Genomic DNA, 15,662 nt, shown 5'->3' with positions numbered 1-15,662 from the left:
TTACACAGGATGAGCCCAGTCCTCTGGTGTATTAAAACAACAATCAATCATAAATAACAATAATAACAGCTAACATCATGGCACAGGTAGTTTCTAAGAATTTCAGTTTGTTTAATCCACACAACAATAGTATGAGGGAGGTGTTACTACTTTAATGGTGAGGAACCTAAGCTTAGAGTCCATTGCATTTATCACAATTATGATGAAAGAATGAATAATATGGACCCTGGCAGTGGTGAGGATGGGGCTAAGGGAAGGCAGCCTTGAGGTTAGAAGGAAAGGGCTAGGAGTTGCTCTTGAGGCTGTGTTTGTAAAGCAGAGCACGCAGTGGTCTGGGCAGTGTGCTTCCTTGGGATGGCTTTGAGAAGAGATCAGTGATGACTACTCAAGCCACTGCATGTGTCCACCATGGCCCACTGTCAGCTCTATGAAAGGAGGAACTCACGTATTAGCTGCTGTACCCTAGGAACTCAGTTCTCGGCCTTCCATAAAAAAAGTAGTTTCTCAATAAATATTTGTTTTATGAATCATTAAAAAAAAAATCTCTGAAACTTTGGGGGTATTTTTGAGCAAGCCACATCTGAATGCTATCCTAAAGGTGTAGCACTGATGATGGGATTGTTCCCCAGGGGTTTAATCCAATCTTGGGCTAACTGGTGGATGCCCAGGACTTGAGGTAGACATATGCGTGGACTCTGTTTAGGGAGCAGGTGAGCCAAGTGTGCAGCAGTCCAACCTCAGGAGTGCTGTCCCCTAAAGAGACATGGCTGGGAGGAGCATTCTGCCCTGAAAGGGTCCTTGGACAAAAGGACGAGACTGATACAAAGCGAAGGTCAAGCAAAGCTTTTTTTCGCGCCAAGCATAGAGAATCAAACTGACCGGCCAGGGCCATCTCTTGCAAAGAGGTGACCCCTCCCAGTCTCACAGACTAACTTTTTTTTTTTAAAGATTTTTTTTTTTTTTTTTTTATTTGACAGAACACAAGTAGGCAGAGAGGCAGGCAGAGAGAGAGGAGGAAGCAGGCTCCCTGCTGAGCAGAGAGCCCGATGTGGGACTCGATCCCAGGACCCTGAGATCATGACCTGAGCCGAAGGCAGCGGCCTAACCCACTGAGCCACCCAGGCGCCCACAGACTAACTTTTATAGAGTAAAAGCCATGTGGTTGAGCCTGGCCACACACAGGTGGCCAACTGAATTACAATTCACCCTATAGTAGTTATTTGAACTAGCCTATCACTCTGGTCAGAATTGGCGCCCAAAAGGGCAGGGCCCACAATTTGGGTGGTTAGGGAGGTGCTTTCCTGATTGGATGTCTCCACCTGGCTTGGCTCCTCCTTGGCAGGTAGGGAGGTAATACGTGCGCTTTCACTGATTGGACGTTTCCACCTGGCCAGACATGTCCTTATATCTGGGCTCCGTTATCTCTGCCCAGCCTGACATGTCCTGGTATCTGTGCTCGGTTATTGGGGCTATTTGGCTGTATTTCACCAGTTCTGTTTCTAACCGCTTTTCTCTTGGGGGAGGGGGCAGGTTCAATCTAAATTTACTGCATAGACAACAAAATGGCTCACTCTGGCTAAGCAGGCCCTTATAGCCCCAAGTGGAAGTAAATTAGAGTCTCATACTCTTTGCACAGGTGATCACAAAGTCTCATTTGTGGAGGGGGATGTATTACCTTTAGAGTTTTGGAATCATGCATGTGGGAGGCTGAGATGAGTACATTCTAGAACTCATAGAATAGTCTGATCCTATGATGCCACTGGGTTCAGAAAGGGACCTTGAATGTAATTACTCTTAATTCACAGAAAAAAACCACCTTGTATGCCTCCAATCCCATATAGCACTACCCTTTGGGCTTGTGTGATTCAGTCTTTAATGGGCTGGGAGCAGCCCTGAGAGCTAGATGCCTGAAGACCAACTCTAGCCTTTCTTCTTACCATTCTGCTCCTGGGGTCCTGCCAATCCATTTCTGGTCTTGCTCTGAGTCCATTTCTGGATTCTGAGGAAGGGAAAGGCAGGAGACTGGGCTGGAACTCTTTGGGTTTATGGGAAGAGGTAAGTGCCCTGAGTTAGGAAGAAATCCACGCCCCCCCTCCCACCCCCACAGGCAAAATGCTAGGAAGCAGGAAAAGGGAGAGAGGTCTGGCTGAGAGAAACAGACAGGTAAGGGAAACTTAACATATAAAGTATAGATAATAAACTTAAAATATAAAAACAAATGTTACTTCTACCAAACCAAGATTATAATCCAAGGACACAATTTATATGAAAGTATATATGGTAAATGGTAAATAACATAATAAAAATAGCAAATAATAAATAACAATAAAATTTTTCAGAGGTGATTCATCCTTTATTTCATTTTGATTCACCTTTAAAATGGTGTCCCTTTCACTAAACTTTGTAGAATATAAGATATTCTAATTAGATAATTTACTTTATTTTATTTTTTAGTATTTATTTTTTAAGTAGGCTTCATACTCAGTGTGGAGCCCAGTGTGGGTTTTGAATTCACAACCCTGAGATCAAGACCTGAGCTGAGAACAAGAGTCTGATGCTTAACTGACCAAGCCACCTAGATGCCCCTAATTAGATAATTTCTGAGGAGAGCTAATTTAATGAGTTGGTCTCCTAACAGCAAGGAAATTTATCTTATGATTTCTAATTATGTTTGGAATGCCTGAAAAAATATTAAGTTAAACGTGTCCTTTAATTTTGGATTACTTTAACTTTTAGGATTATTGTTCTCCATTTGTCCAGTTATTGGGAACATTTATAAGACTTTCAGAAAGATAAGGGTTTTTCGTTTGTTTGTTTGTTGTTGTTTCTTTTTTCCCACCTCTCTGTAATAATAAATATTCTTTTGCCATTTTAAAGTTCAAGTATCCATCTCTGTTAGTGTTTGTGTTAGCCTGTAAGAGCCTGGAGTTTATAACCTAGATTCTGGAAAGAAACTGTAGCAGTGATAGGTTGCTAAGAAAGTCTCTCCGCTAATTAAAAAATGTGCCTTGAATTATCCTGAGCCTCTGTACTTCTCAGTCTTACTGGATCAATTAGAAATGATGCTCATTTTTAGGTTTGTCAAAACTTAAATTAGAAATAAATGTAAGTCTAGACATCCTATTTTCTATAATTAAAGAAAATGAGAAATAAAAAATGTAATTGTATGAAAATGTTCAAAACAACCAAATGTTCAGGAAAAATGGAAGACTTAAATTGTAATCTAGCCACATGAATTACTATATAGCCATTCCAACTGCAGGTATGTATACATTATAACAAATACTATATTTTGGTTAAGTTGGAAATCATAGCTCTCTCTTTATATGAATCAGCAGAAATAGGTGCAGTTTAATATATTACTTTAAGTGTTTTCACCCTGCTATACTTTTTCAAAATAAAATTGAGACAGAAGGGGCCTGTTTAAGATTATCCAGATTAGAATTAATTTTGCTGCTTGAGTGTATTAGAAAACAGAAACTAGACCCACTAACAAGAGTTGTAAAGCACAGTCGGTGGACCACGTCCCAGCCTATTCAAATAATTTACTTTTCTGTTTAGACTTAACATCAGTGACTAAAAACAAAGGCTAGGAGTGGGTGGTGAGGTGGGGGGGGGAATAGAATTAAGAGAGTATATAGCCAAGGAGATATTTGATCAAGCCTGAGGACTTCATTCTATTATATATTTCTAGTTATGCTAATCCTGAAGCTCCTATAAGAATCTGTTTTTCCATTTCCCACTAATTTTTATCTTCTCTCTATATTATTTTTTCATCGAGTTTTCAGAAATCTGCTCTTTGAATAGAAAATTGTCTTTCTGGGGGCACCTGGGTGGCACAGTCCGTTAAGCATTTGCCTCTTGGTTTTGGCATCTCAGGGTCATGAGATCAGGCCCCATGTTGGGCTCTGCACTCAGATTCGAGTCTGCTTAAAACTCTCTCCCTTGCCTTCTGCCCTTCACGCCCCAAATAAATAAATCTTAAAAAAAAAAAAAAAAAAAAAAAAGGATACTCAAAGTACTTTAAAACAAGAAAATTATATTTCTGTAAATACTTAGCCAAAACACACGTGATTTTAACCTAATTTCACTAATATTTATATTTGGATGAAAAGTAAAATTGCTATAAAGGACAAGACAACTAGAATTTGTGGTTGAAAGCTTTGTATCTCTATTTTATCAAATCTTATTTTTTTCCCTTTGACCATCAGATGTTTTAATTTTTGCTGTAACCCTTAATTTAGGTATTGTTGGTTCTCAGACATTTTACTACTTAGTCTCTGAAATTCCAGTGAGGTGAAAAAAACCTCAAAAACATCCCGAACCATCGCTTATTAAAGAACATTCAATTGAAATGTTGAATCTTGGCTATAAAACTCCCCCGGGTGCCTTCTTGGTGTTCTAAAGCATTCACATCATGAAAACCCAGAGTGGTTTCTTGTTTTGTTTCGTTTCTCTCTTTTTTTTTTTGCCTTTAGCTCACTGTGCTTTTCTTTCTTGTCTTTTTATTCAGCTGGAATGCTTGCAAACTGCTAAGGCTGAGATCCTGAGGAACCCAGCTGGAGAATGCCGTCTGAACGCTGCCTGAGGTTGGCCCTGTAGGATGCTTCCTTGTTTGGTGTTGTGAGCCCTGAAATAGTCACACTGTGCACCCCAGGGCTGAGTGCAGAGCAAGGATCAACACAAATTTGAAGGAATTAAGCAAACCAGTTTAGTATCGTAGCACATGGCTTAACCACTGTGATCTATTTACTGGTCTTACCTAGGTACATTTCATGGTTCTTTGAATGATACGACTTACTGTCCTTTGCTTATTTGGGATATCTCAAAGAAGGCATACTTCCATAAAGGTATATGATCACTATACTTTTGTATGACTATCATCCCCTTTAAAGCAGTCACTTTGGGGAGTGTGATATGTATTCTGAAAACACTCATAGCATTTTCCTTTAATAATTCCTTTAACAGATGTTTATTGAGCCAAGCACTGTACTTGATGGAGAAGATTGTTCCGTGAATAAAACAGATAAGCTTCCTGCCCTCATGAAATGTATATTCTTTGGGGGAAACAGATAGTAAGCAAATCACACCTAGTAACAATGCACATATAATTGGGAAAAGTGCTTTTGAAGGAAAAGTACAGGACTGATAGAATGAGGAAGCGTCATCCTAAAGAAGGCTCTATGATCTGGGATCTGAAGGATGGGATGGCTTGGGGAAATGTTCTGGAACAGGAAGGAGCTTGGCACATTCCCAAAACTGAGGGTGCAGTCAATAATAAAGCAGAGGGCTTTTTTTTTTTTAAGATTTTATTTATTTATTTGACAGAGAGAGATCACAAGTAGGCAGAGAGGCAGGCAGAGAGAGAGAGGAGGAAGCAGGCTCCCTGCTGAGCAGAGAGCCCCATTTTTTTTTTTTTTTTAATATTCTCAGTAGAGGCATGTCTCCATCATCCTCTGAGGAAACAGTCAATAGGATCTTCAGAGCCTATAATAAGAGAAGTGTGAGACACAGGAAATACTTCTCTTTTTACAAATTAAGAGCTTGGTATGTCTATGAAATGAGGAGACCAGCTTTCTTCCACAACCCTGAAGCTATTAGAGTTGACCAGTTGCAAAAATACGTTTAGGAATGGAGGGACGCCTTGTGACAGCGGGTATAGCTCAGAGCCTGTTGCTTCAGATCGGTGATTCTCAGTGGGGGATGATTACGCTTCGGTGTACATTGTGCAGTATCTGCCACCATTTTTGGTGGTCCTTGGGGTTGGGGTGCTATTGACATCTACTAGGGATCCTGTTAAACATCTTATAATATGCAGAACAACTCTGCATAGCAAAGAACGATCTGGTCCCAAATGTCAATGTGACTGAGGTTAAGAAATCCTGCTCTAGATCAGGCATCCAGCCAAAATAGCATGTAGAGACCATAGCACATAGAGACCGTGGTATCTGCCACCACCTTAGCCAAGTGGTTCATTTCTGGCTCTCAGGACCTATGTGCATTTGTCTCAAAGTTATTTTTTATTTTAAATCTTCTGTTTCTGATTTTATTGATCAATTCTGATCCCACTGCCATCTGTCCTCCACTTACACCATCATCTCCAGAGTGATCTTTCCTTCTCTGCTGTGATGCAGACTTCTCCCTTCCCCATTTTCAAACTACCTTTGTGCCCTGAGGAACTCTCTCACCATGATTGTGTGTGCGGCTGGAACCCCTCCAACATCCTGAAAATCTCTTCGCACCTTGCTGACTTCACTGAGACCTGTCCTCTCCTGAGGTTCCATTTATCTCCTCCCATCTTGTGTATTTGGGGTCTGGGTAGAGAGATTGTTGTCTCCTGGGACAGTTTTGCTTCTCCATCCTTCCTCCTTGAGCTGGTTGTCTGAGAAGGCAACAGTAACGAAACCCAACAAAGATATGCTCATCCTGGTGCTCTTGGACTCCTCCCTCTCTCTCCTCTCCCGGTTGTCAGGGTCATTTCCCCTCATTTGCTGAGCACCTGGAACCCAGCTTACAGTGTTTTTTCTTCATCACAAACCCTTTACAGTTTCCCAGTATCCTCAGTGCTTGCATGGAGAATCTGTCCAACTTGGTGACCTGGGATCTTCAACCTGCTTATCTCCAAAAACTGTCTCCTAACGTTGAGCCATCCACTCCCACAGTCATACGTTGGACCTTGAACCCCTTGCTCTCAGGACCTATGTGCATTTGTCTCAAAGTTATTTTTTAGTAGTTGCTCTATTTCTGATCACCTCATCAGCCACTTTATTCTCACCAGGACCTCCTCTCTGTCTAGCCTGCTGGTTTACCTTCCCCCACTGTGGCTGTACTTTGACCTCTTTGCAATGTCTCATCTACTGGCCTTGCTACTTTCTACCAACCCATCATCCCCCCCACCCCGCCCCTTTTCCTCATTTCCCTTCTTATTCAGTTGAGAGTCTATGACTCTTTTGAATCCTTAATTTTTCTTGCTTCCTGCATTTTTGATCCATTTGACTAACAATATCCCAACCCAGATGAACCCAGGTATCCTTGTTTCCATGGCTACATTGTCCCGTGGAGATTAGTTCCACTAAATTTTCATATTCAATAAACCAAAAAAAAAAAAAAGGTGAGTTTTAATATGTTTATTTTTTTTTTAAGATTTTATTTATTATTTATTTGCTAGAGAGCACAAGCAGGCAGAGAGGCAGGCAGAGAGAGAGGAAGGGAAGCAGGCTCCCTGCCGAGCAGAGAGACCCTGATACAGGGCTTGATCCCAGGACTTGAGCCAAAGGCAGAGACTTTAACCCACCAAGCCCTCCAGGTGCCTGAGGAGTTCCACCTGTTCCCTCCCTCCTGCTACTCAAAGGGCAGTCCTTTCCCACTGAGCCCAGCCATCCTGCTGTATTTTGAATTCTATCATTTTTTCTCTGGAACATTTAACTGTTGATTGTCTCTGAACTGTGTTCTAGAGACACAGGTGTGTTTTCCTACTTTCTCTATGTGGATGAGTCCCAGATTTACTCCTCTAGCCGAATCTTTATCTAAGCTCCAGACCCTAGACCTGCCCCCACTACCCCCTCCCCCCCCATCCCACCCCCCAGTCCTCAGGGTTTGAAGAATTAACATTCTGTGTGAGGGCCATGCTCCCTCCTACCTCAGGATCATACATAGGACTTGCTCTTCTTCCCCAATGGAAAACTCTTCTCTCCCCTTCTTGTCACGGTAACTCACTCTCATCCTTCGTACCCCTCCCCCACCAGCTCCAGCATTACTTCCTCCGGGAGGCCAGATTATTTGTGTAACTGCCTCACTCAACCGAATGTTTTGCAAGGGTTGCTACCAAGTTTGGTTTGTTCACTGCTTTATCTCCAGTACCTAGCACACAGGACCTGGCATAGGTTAAATAAATGTTCGTTGAGTGAATGAATAAAGGGAGGAATGAAATGAAACCATTCATTTATCACTAAGTTCCTTTCTGTATAATCTTTAATACTTTTTAAACATTCCTTAAGCATATTGTGTCCTCGTTGCTTATTATTTTGACCATTGCTATTAGTTGTTTAGCATTCATTTGAAGGTATTTACAAATTTTAAAATGTTCTATAAAAAAGAAAATTGAGTTCCATTATGGCGTTAACAGCTCTCCCTCTTAAATAATAGGGCTGTTTTAATATTAATGTTTTTAATTGGTATAGAAATATTTTGACTGTGGAATTGAAGTGATTAGGGTATTCACCTGATAATTAATCAATAGATTGAATTGAGATAATCATGAATAATTTTAGTACTATCAGTTTTTTTTGTTCAAGCTTTTCTTTCTGATATAATGTATTTGAGAAATGAATCTCTTTATGCTACTTGACTGCATTTAATTTATAAGTATGTAATACCTTATTGGTGGCCTTACTTGGAAACTATTTGCATATTATTTGTATACCTAAATAGTAGGTATACATTGACACAGGAATTGACTTGAAATTTATTTTATTTTTTCTTATTCTATTTTTAAAATTATGTTATGTTAGTTACCATACAGTACATCATTAGTTTTTGATGTAATGTTCCATGATTCACTGTTTGTGTGTAACACCCAGTGCTCCATGCAATACATGCCCTCCTTAATACCCATCACTGGGCTAACCCATCCCCCCACTCTCCTCCCCTCTAAAACCCTCAGTTTGTTTCCCGGAGTCATAATCTCTTGTGGTTCGTCCCCCTATGATTTCCTCCCCTTCATTTTTCCCTTCCTTCTCCTAATGTCCTCCATGTTATTCCTTATGTTCCACAAATAAGTGAAACCATATGATAATTGACTTACTCAGCTTTACTTATTTCACTAAGCAGAATCTCCTCCAGTTCCATCCATGTTGATGCAAAAGTTGGGTATTCATCCTTTCTGACAGCTAAGTAATATTCCATCACATATATGGACCACATCTTTCTTCTATTGAAGGGCATCTCACCTCTTTCCACAGTTTGGCTATTGTGGACATTGCTGCTATGAACACTGGGGGGCATGTGGCCCTTCTTTTCACTACATTTATATCTTTGGGGTAAATGCCTAGTACTGCAATTGCTGGGTCATATGGTAGCTCTATTTTTAACTTTTAACTTTGCACACTGTTTTCCAAAGTGGCTGTACCATCTTGCATTCCCACCAACATTGAAAGAGTGTTCCCCTATGTCCACAATCTTTCCAACATTTATCCTTTCTTGCCTTGTCAGTTTTGGGCATTCTAACTGGTATAAGGTGGTATCTCAATATGGGTTTGATTTGAATTTCCCTGATGGCTAATGATGATGAACATTTTTTCATGTGTCTGTGAGCCATATGTATGTCTTCTTTTGAGAAGTGTCTGTTCATGTCTTCTGCCCATTTTTTGACTTGATTATCTGTTTTTTGGGTGTTGAGTTTAAAAAGTTCTTTATAGATCTTGGATATCAGCCCTTTATCTGTAGTGTTATTTGCAAATATCTTCTCCCATTCTGCAGGTTGCCATTTGTTTTCTTGACTGTTTCCTTTGCTGTGTGGAAGCTTTTGATCTTGATGAAGTCCCCAAAGTTCATTTTTGCTTTTGTTTTCCTTACCTTTGGAGATGTGTCTTGAAAGAAGTTGCTGTGGCCAGTGTTGAGGAGATTACTGTCTATGTTCTCCTCTAGAATTTTGATGGATTCCTGTCTCACATTAAGGTCTTTCGTCCATTTAGATTTTATCTTTTTTATGGTCTAAGAGAACGATCAACTTAAAGATGGAAAAACATTCCATGCTCATGGATTGGAAGAATAAACATTGTCAAAATTTCTGCACTGCCCAGAGCAATCTATACTTTTAGTGCCATCCTGATCAAAATACCAATGACATTTTTCAGAGTGCTGAAACAAACAATCCTAAAATTTGTATGGAAATGTTGAAAAAGGAAAACAAAGCTGGGGGCCTCACATTGCCTGATTTCAAGCTCTATTATAAAGCTGTGATCACTAAGACAGCATGGTACTGATATAAAAGCAGACACATAGACCAGTGGAACAGAGTAGAGAGCCCAGATATGGACCCTCAACTCTATGGTCAACTAATCTTTGACAAAACAGGAAAGAATGTCCAATGGAAAAAAAGGTAGTCTCTTCAATAAATGGTGTTGGGAAAATTGAACAGTTATATACAGATGAATTGAAACTCGACTATTCTCTTGTTCTCTCTTTCTCTCTTTTTAATGATTTTATTTATTTACTTGACAGAGACAGCAAGAGGGAGAACACAAGCTGGGGGAGTAGGGAGGGAGAGGTAGGCTTCACATTGAGCAGGGAACTGGATGTGGGGCTGGATCCCAGAACCCTGGGATTATGACATGAGACAAAGGCAGACGCTTAATGACTGAGCCACCCAGGTATCCCTGACTTGAAATTTAAAATCTGAAATGCAGATGTTTAAAAACCAGATAGCTGTTTTGGAATTTCCATCTTAAAAACTGACTAAATTCAGTCAAAATTTACTTTATGTGAATGAGACCCTGTGACATTTCTGTGATCAAAACGTTAACTCTATAGCTTAGAAGTAGTGATTTGCACTCTGGCAGAGCTTCCCTCAGAGTTGGGTGTACCACGTTATGAACATTGTGCTCTGCATTTGATTTCTTGGTTTTTGCCATCAATTCCAGAATGAAAGTTAAAGACTTGAAGTCATGAATAGTCCTGTTCCCTGAGAGCTCATTTATTTATCTTCCTGCTACTGAACGCTGACACATGGCCAATCAAATGCTCTCTGGCGTGCGGAAAAGAAAATCTGCTGCTCAGAGAGTCTGGGGCTTCCCCTGTTGTACCCACCAAGGCTGTGTCCTGTGAGACACAGGAACAGCCATGCTCCTCGGCAGCCAGATGGGATACCCCAAGCCCTTATTATTGTTCAGGTAGAAAAGAATGAGGGACTTGTATACTGTCTGATATGACCATAATGTGAACCATATATCTATATAATGAAAAATTCTCAAGTAGTTACATTTAAAAACAGTATAAGGAAACAGGTGAAATAAATTTAACTATATAGTTTATTTAACTCAGTATGCCCAAATATTTTTATATTACCATGGAATCAATATATTGTGCATTCTTTTTTCATACTACAGCTGACATGGAGTGCATGAGGGCATGCATTGTATGCTTACAACACATCTCAATTTGCACTACCCACATTTCAAGTGGCCAATAACCCCCTGTAACTAGCGGCTATTGTATTGCACAGTGTAGTTCTAGGGGATTCCTCAGAGGAAAGACTATTGGGGTTGTCCTGGGGAAGCTAGGTCACCTTCTGCACTTACCGGTGAGTTTTAAGGTGGCAACATTGTTTCCCAGGATGATCTTTCCCAATTTTAGGACGACATCCAAATCCGTATACACTGGGGTAATGTGCTTCATGTTTCATGTTTTTTGTTTGTTTTGCTTTGTTTTCAGTAGCTCAGGAAGTTTTAAGGATATCTTTTTCCTTTTTTCTTCATTGCTTTCCAAATAATGGAGGGACATTGTTGGAAAGTTGAGTGTGCTGATTTGTTATAAATTATAGATGTCAACAGGGCCATTTGCAAGCATGTATCTGCCCCTAATCTTAATTTAGACACAGTCCTTTATAGTCTCTGATTCACCTCCTCCCTCGTTTACAATCATTGCCCTCATGAGATGGGCCTGCCACTTTCCAGCTGTGTGCCGTGGTCACACATGCTTTAACATTTAGAGGGTTGAAGTCTTTTGCAGATTTATATCTGAGAGTTGAGTGGGAAGTTACTTCCAGAATACAATAAAGACTTGTTGATTAATTGACCTTTATTTCTTGCCAAATGTTGGAGTATTTGTTTCTGCTTTTAAAGATTCCTAACATATTGGTTCCAAAATATTTGGGATCTTGTGCCAAGTGTTGCCTTAAATATTTAGCATGTTGTTTTCTTGAAGCTTGACTATTTCAAGCCCAGCAGAATGATCCTGTGAAATTGTGCGGCATCACCATTGTTTCAGAGCCGAGCCCTTTATTCCTTGCCAAATTTCAGTTTACAGCTGCTCTTTCCCTGGTGAGATTTATTTCTTGTCAATAGATAACTGAAATGCAGATACTGATTCAATCTTGATAATAAGGACACGAATTGTGGCACTATATTTGGAAAATGAGTAAGGAAACAATTTAAGGCAATTATTTTAACAGATTCTATTGTTCCACTAAAAATGAAATTTTAAAATACATTTATTTCACTTTTAAGGTGATATTAAAAGAGAGAAAAGTAATAAGTGTTTCAAATAAATTTGCAATAAGTATTTCAAAGAAATGAGTAATAATTAGAATCTGGTTGTCTATATTCAAACTTATCTTAGTTCCAGTGCAAAGATACATATTTTTGAAGCCTCATTTCAGATCTTACTTATCTCTATGTCATGTTATTATCCTTTAAAAAGATAATAACATGTATATTCCTTTTAAAAGGCAACTTTGATTTTGGGATAACTATGCATACTATAAATATAAAGTTAATATGGACTTTGTGATTTCCTCCCCACCCCCGGCAGTCAGAGATTTTTGAGATTTTCTTCACAGTTTATCACTGTTTCTTTTTTTTTTCTTTCTGTCTTTCTTTTTTTTTTTTTTTTTTAAAGCGGGAAGGGGAATTACATTATTGTGTTCTTGGCGACAGGTTCTCAAAATGCCTGATCTTGGACCTTTGGTTTTCTTATCTGTAGAACAGAGATAAGAATAGTGCCTGCCTCACAGCATTGTTAGGATGATTAAGTGAATTAATAATTATAAATCACTAAGAATACTTCATGGAACATGGGAAGTTGTTTGTGAAATATATAAAAATGTCATCCTTTTAAGAAAGATTTTTCAAAAAACTATCCTAAAGCTTTCCTTTAGCTTTAGATAGGAGATTTCCTTTTCCTTTAGATATGATATTTCTGTTACTATTCTATTTCCTTATTTCTTTAATTGAGGGAGGCTAATTCAGCTGCATTCCAGGCTTTGCATAGAAATTTGTATTAAAAAGTTACTTATGCTTCTGAACGTGCTTTTTAGTTACTGATTTTAAATGTCTGCCAATAGCTGGAGCCGCTAGATGAATATTCGATGACAGTAACCATTTCAAAACTCACTGCTGCATTTCAACTGAAAATAATCCTCCCACCTTCCCACGAGAACTTCCTATATCATCACCTCCTGTCAAGTTTTTTTTTTTTTTTCTTTTTTACTTTCTTCAGTAATTCTGACATTTCTGAGGCTCCCAGTCAGAGATGTCCAGTAAAGCTTACGGGCCTGTACTCTGGGTTTCACGGGAAGCATTTGGTTCACCGGAAGGTGGTGGTCTGGGTTAAAGGGTAGTTCACCAGCCAACCCTAACCCTAACTAACCAAGCACACTAGGCCAGTGGGGACTCCCTGGCTCCCGTGAGTGGCTCTTTCACACTGAGAGGGAAGAACTGGGTGCTGGAGTTGTCAGGATAGGAGACACGATGCTTAGTCATCCCTGTGGTACTTCCCTCAGCTCTGAGAAGAGTCCAGAGGCCAGAAGCAGAGCTTGATGGCCCTTGTTCTCATTCTGTGAGTAACGTGTGACCGGTGCAGCTCACCCTTCCTTCTGATGCTAGTTCTGAGATTTTAGAGTGCTATGGAGACTATTCATAGATCTAGGCTGGAGTTGTTCATTGCTATCTACACATTTATGTGTGTTATGTGTTTATGGCATCACTTCCACATTATTTTGGCAAGATCCGGAGTTTCACTTAGGAGTTCTAAAAGGACACAGGATGACTATTTTAAAATGGGCTAAGGAGTGAAGGGCTAAATTTCCACAATGAGTAAATTTAGCAATTTCAAAAAATAGAACAGAAAATAAAATTGTATAGTCTTCCCTAAATATAGTACAATGACCACATGCAGAGATTGAAGGCTATAATATAGATATATTTTACTTTCAGCCTTAGATTTTTTTTTTTTCTTTTACCGTGACATTTCTCTTGATGTTCTCCTGTGGTACCTAATTTCCCAAGTTTAGTAATCATCTGCCATGGTTTAAATAATTGCCTTTTACACGGAATGGTCAGTGGCAGCCCTTTCTTTTATAAGCAACATTTACTCAGTATTGTTTTGTGTATTTATGTTATTACATTATATACTAATGTAGTATTGTCCTCTGTGGGGACACAACTTCCTTTACGTCTAGTGAGTCTCATAGGTCATGTGGATTCTGTGCTAGATCAGTGCATGGTGGTGATGATGTTCTGAGCTTGCATGAACCCCACACGTGGTACAAAGCTAGGGAAGAGAGTTGATGGGGGGAGTCATAGAAAAGAAAGAGTCACATAGGTACACACATCCAGATACACATCCAGAGAAAGCCCTGCCCTCAGAGACATATATGTTTTGAGGGGACAGAGGCCCAGAAGCACAATCCCACAGACACGGTCCAATACACAGACAGAGATGAACACACACCAAAACATAGATTCAGAAAGACAGGCACTAGAAGGAAAGAGAAAGGCACCTGAGGAGGTGAGGAAAAGAGAGAATTAGAGAAAAGGAAGGCCAGAGAAGAGTAGAGAGAAGGAAGTGGGACAAAAAGGTCCCTTTCCTATGGTGAGCTGGGATCTGCACCCCCCACACTGGTGCTGGAGGTGTGAGGTCGCAGGGGGGCGGCAGGGGCTGGCGAGAGGAAGCGTGTTGATGTGATTGCTCTCTTCCCTAGTATTCAAGAAATGCTGACGGGCCAGAGGCTCTGCCACTCGGAATCTCACAATGATAGTGTCCTGGCCGCGCTTAATCAGCAGAGAAGTGACGGCATCCTCTGTGACATCACCCTCATTGCTGAGGAACAGAAATTCCATGCTCACAAGGCAGTCCTAGCAGCATGCAGCGACTATTTCCGGGTAAGCTGGGGTAGTTTGTTTTTTTCTGTTAAGGTGCCGACACAAGAAGGATGACAAAGTTTCCCGAAGTGGCATGCAACCACCAGTCAGTTTGATAGTCGTCCCCACACCTGTGAATGTTGGGGACCCTTCTGGGGCAGAACGAGATTGGGGTTCTGGTGCGATCCTCCTGGAGGCTGGCTCCCTGGATGTCCCCTCTAGTGGAGAGCAGACTTCGCATCTGAGCCGAGGGCTGTTGGATACCATCCCACAGTAAAGCAGTGTGGCACAGTAGTGCCCCATGATGGGGGTGTGAACTGGGGGAGGGGATGTTTCTGGATTTAGGACCAGAGGGACCATCTGTAAAACAGTTTGTTAAAATTTAAAATGCCCATAAATACATGTGGTGTTTCTGACTTTTTATTTTCTGTGCATGTTCTTGTCTTAGTGCTTTCCAACGATTTGCTCCAGAGAGAGAGATACAATTGGCCTAATGGCCTTTTATGGTTGATAAGTGTGTTGCTGAAGGCATGTGGTCTTGTTCAGTAGAACTTCAGAGCTTGATTTTCAGTGGCTAATGAGATAATGGTGATATGTTTGTTGCTTTATATTATTTTATTTCATTTTAATTCCAGTACAGTTAGCATACAGCGTTATATTATTTTCAGGCATACAGTCTAGGAATTCATCATTTTCATACAACACCTGGTACCCATCACAGGTGCCCTCCTTAATCCCCATCACCCATTTCACCCATCTCTCACCCACCTCCCCTCTGGTGACCAGTAGGTTTGTTCTCAATAG

The 15,662-nt window shown here is 40.3% G+C and overlaps 1 protein-coding gene across 6 annotated transcripts in view; it reads left to right on the top strand.

Annotated features, from left to right (window-relative positions):
* The window catches only part of KLHL32 (kelch like family member 32), a 248,709-nt gene that overhangs the window by 41,343 nt on the left and 191,704 nt on the right, over window positions 1–15,662 (top strand). For 5 of the 6 annotated variants that reach the window (XM_059177034.1, XM_059177032.1, XM_059177031.1 and 2 more), the window contains exons 2-3: window positions 4,514–4,589; window positions 14,699–14,879. In XM_059177034.1, the coding sequence (XP_059033017.1) occupies window positions 4,567–4,589; window positions 14,699–14,879 (204 nt within the window). In that variant the 5' untranslated portion in view covers window positions 4,514–4,566. Of the gene's footprint in view, window positions 1–4,513; window positions 4,590–14,698; window positions 14,880–15,662 lie in introns of those variants that run through there. The other variant, XM_059177036.1, reaches the window with a different exon arrangement.

The sequence above is a fragment of the Mustela lutreola genome, chromosome 6 (genome assembly GCF_030435805.1).
Source record: "Mustela lutreola isolate mMusLut2 chromosome 6, mMusLut2.pri, whole genome shotgun sequence".
NCBI classification, from domain to species: Eukaryota; Metazoa; Chordata; class Mammalia; order Carnivora; family Mustelidae; genus Mustela; species Mustela lutreola.
The sequence above is the reverse complement of the archived record's forward strand: the minus strand, read 5'-3'. Positions and strand labels throughout refer to the sequence as shown.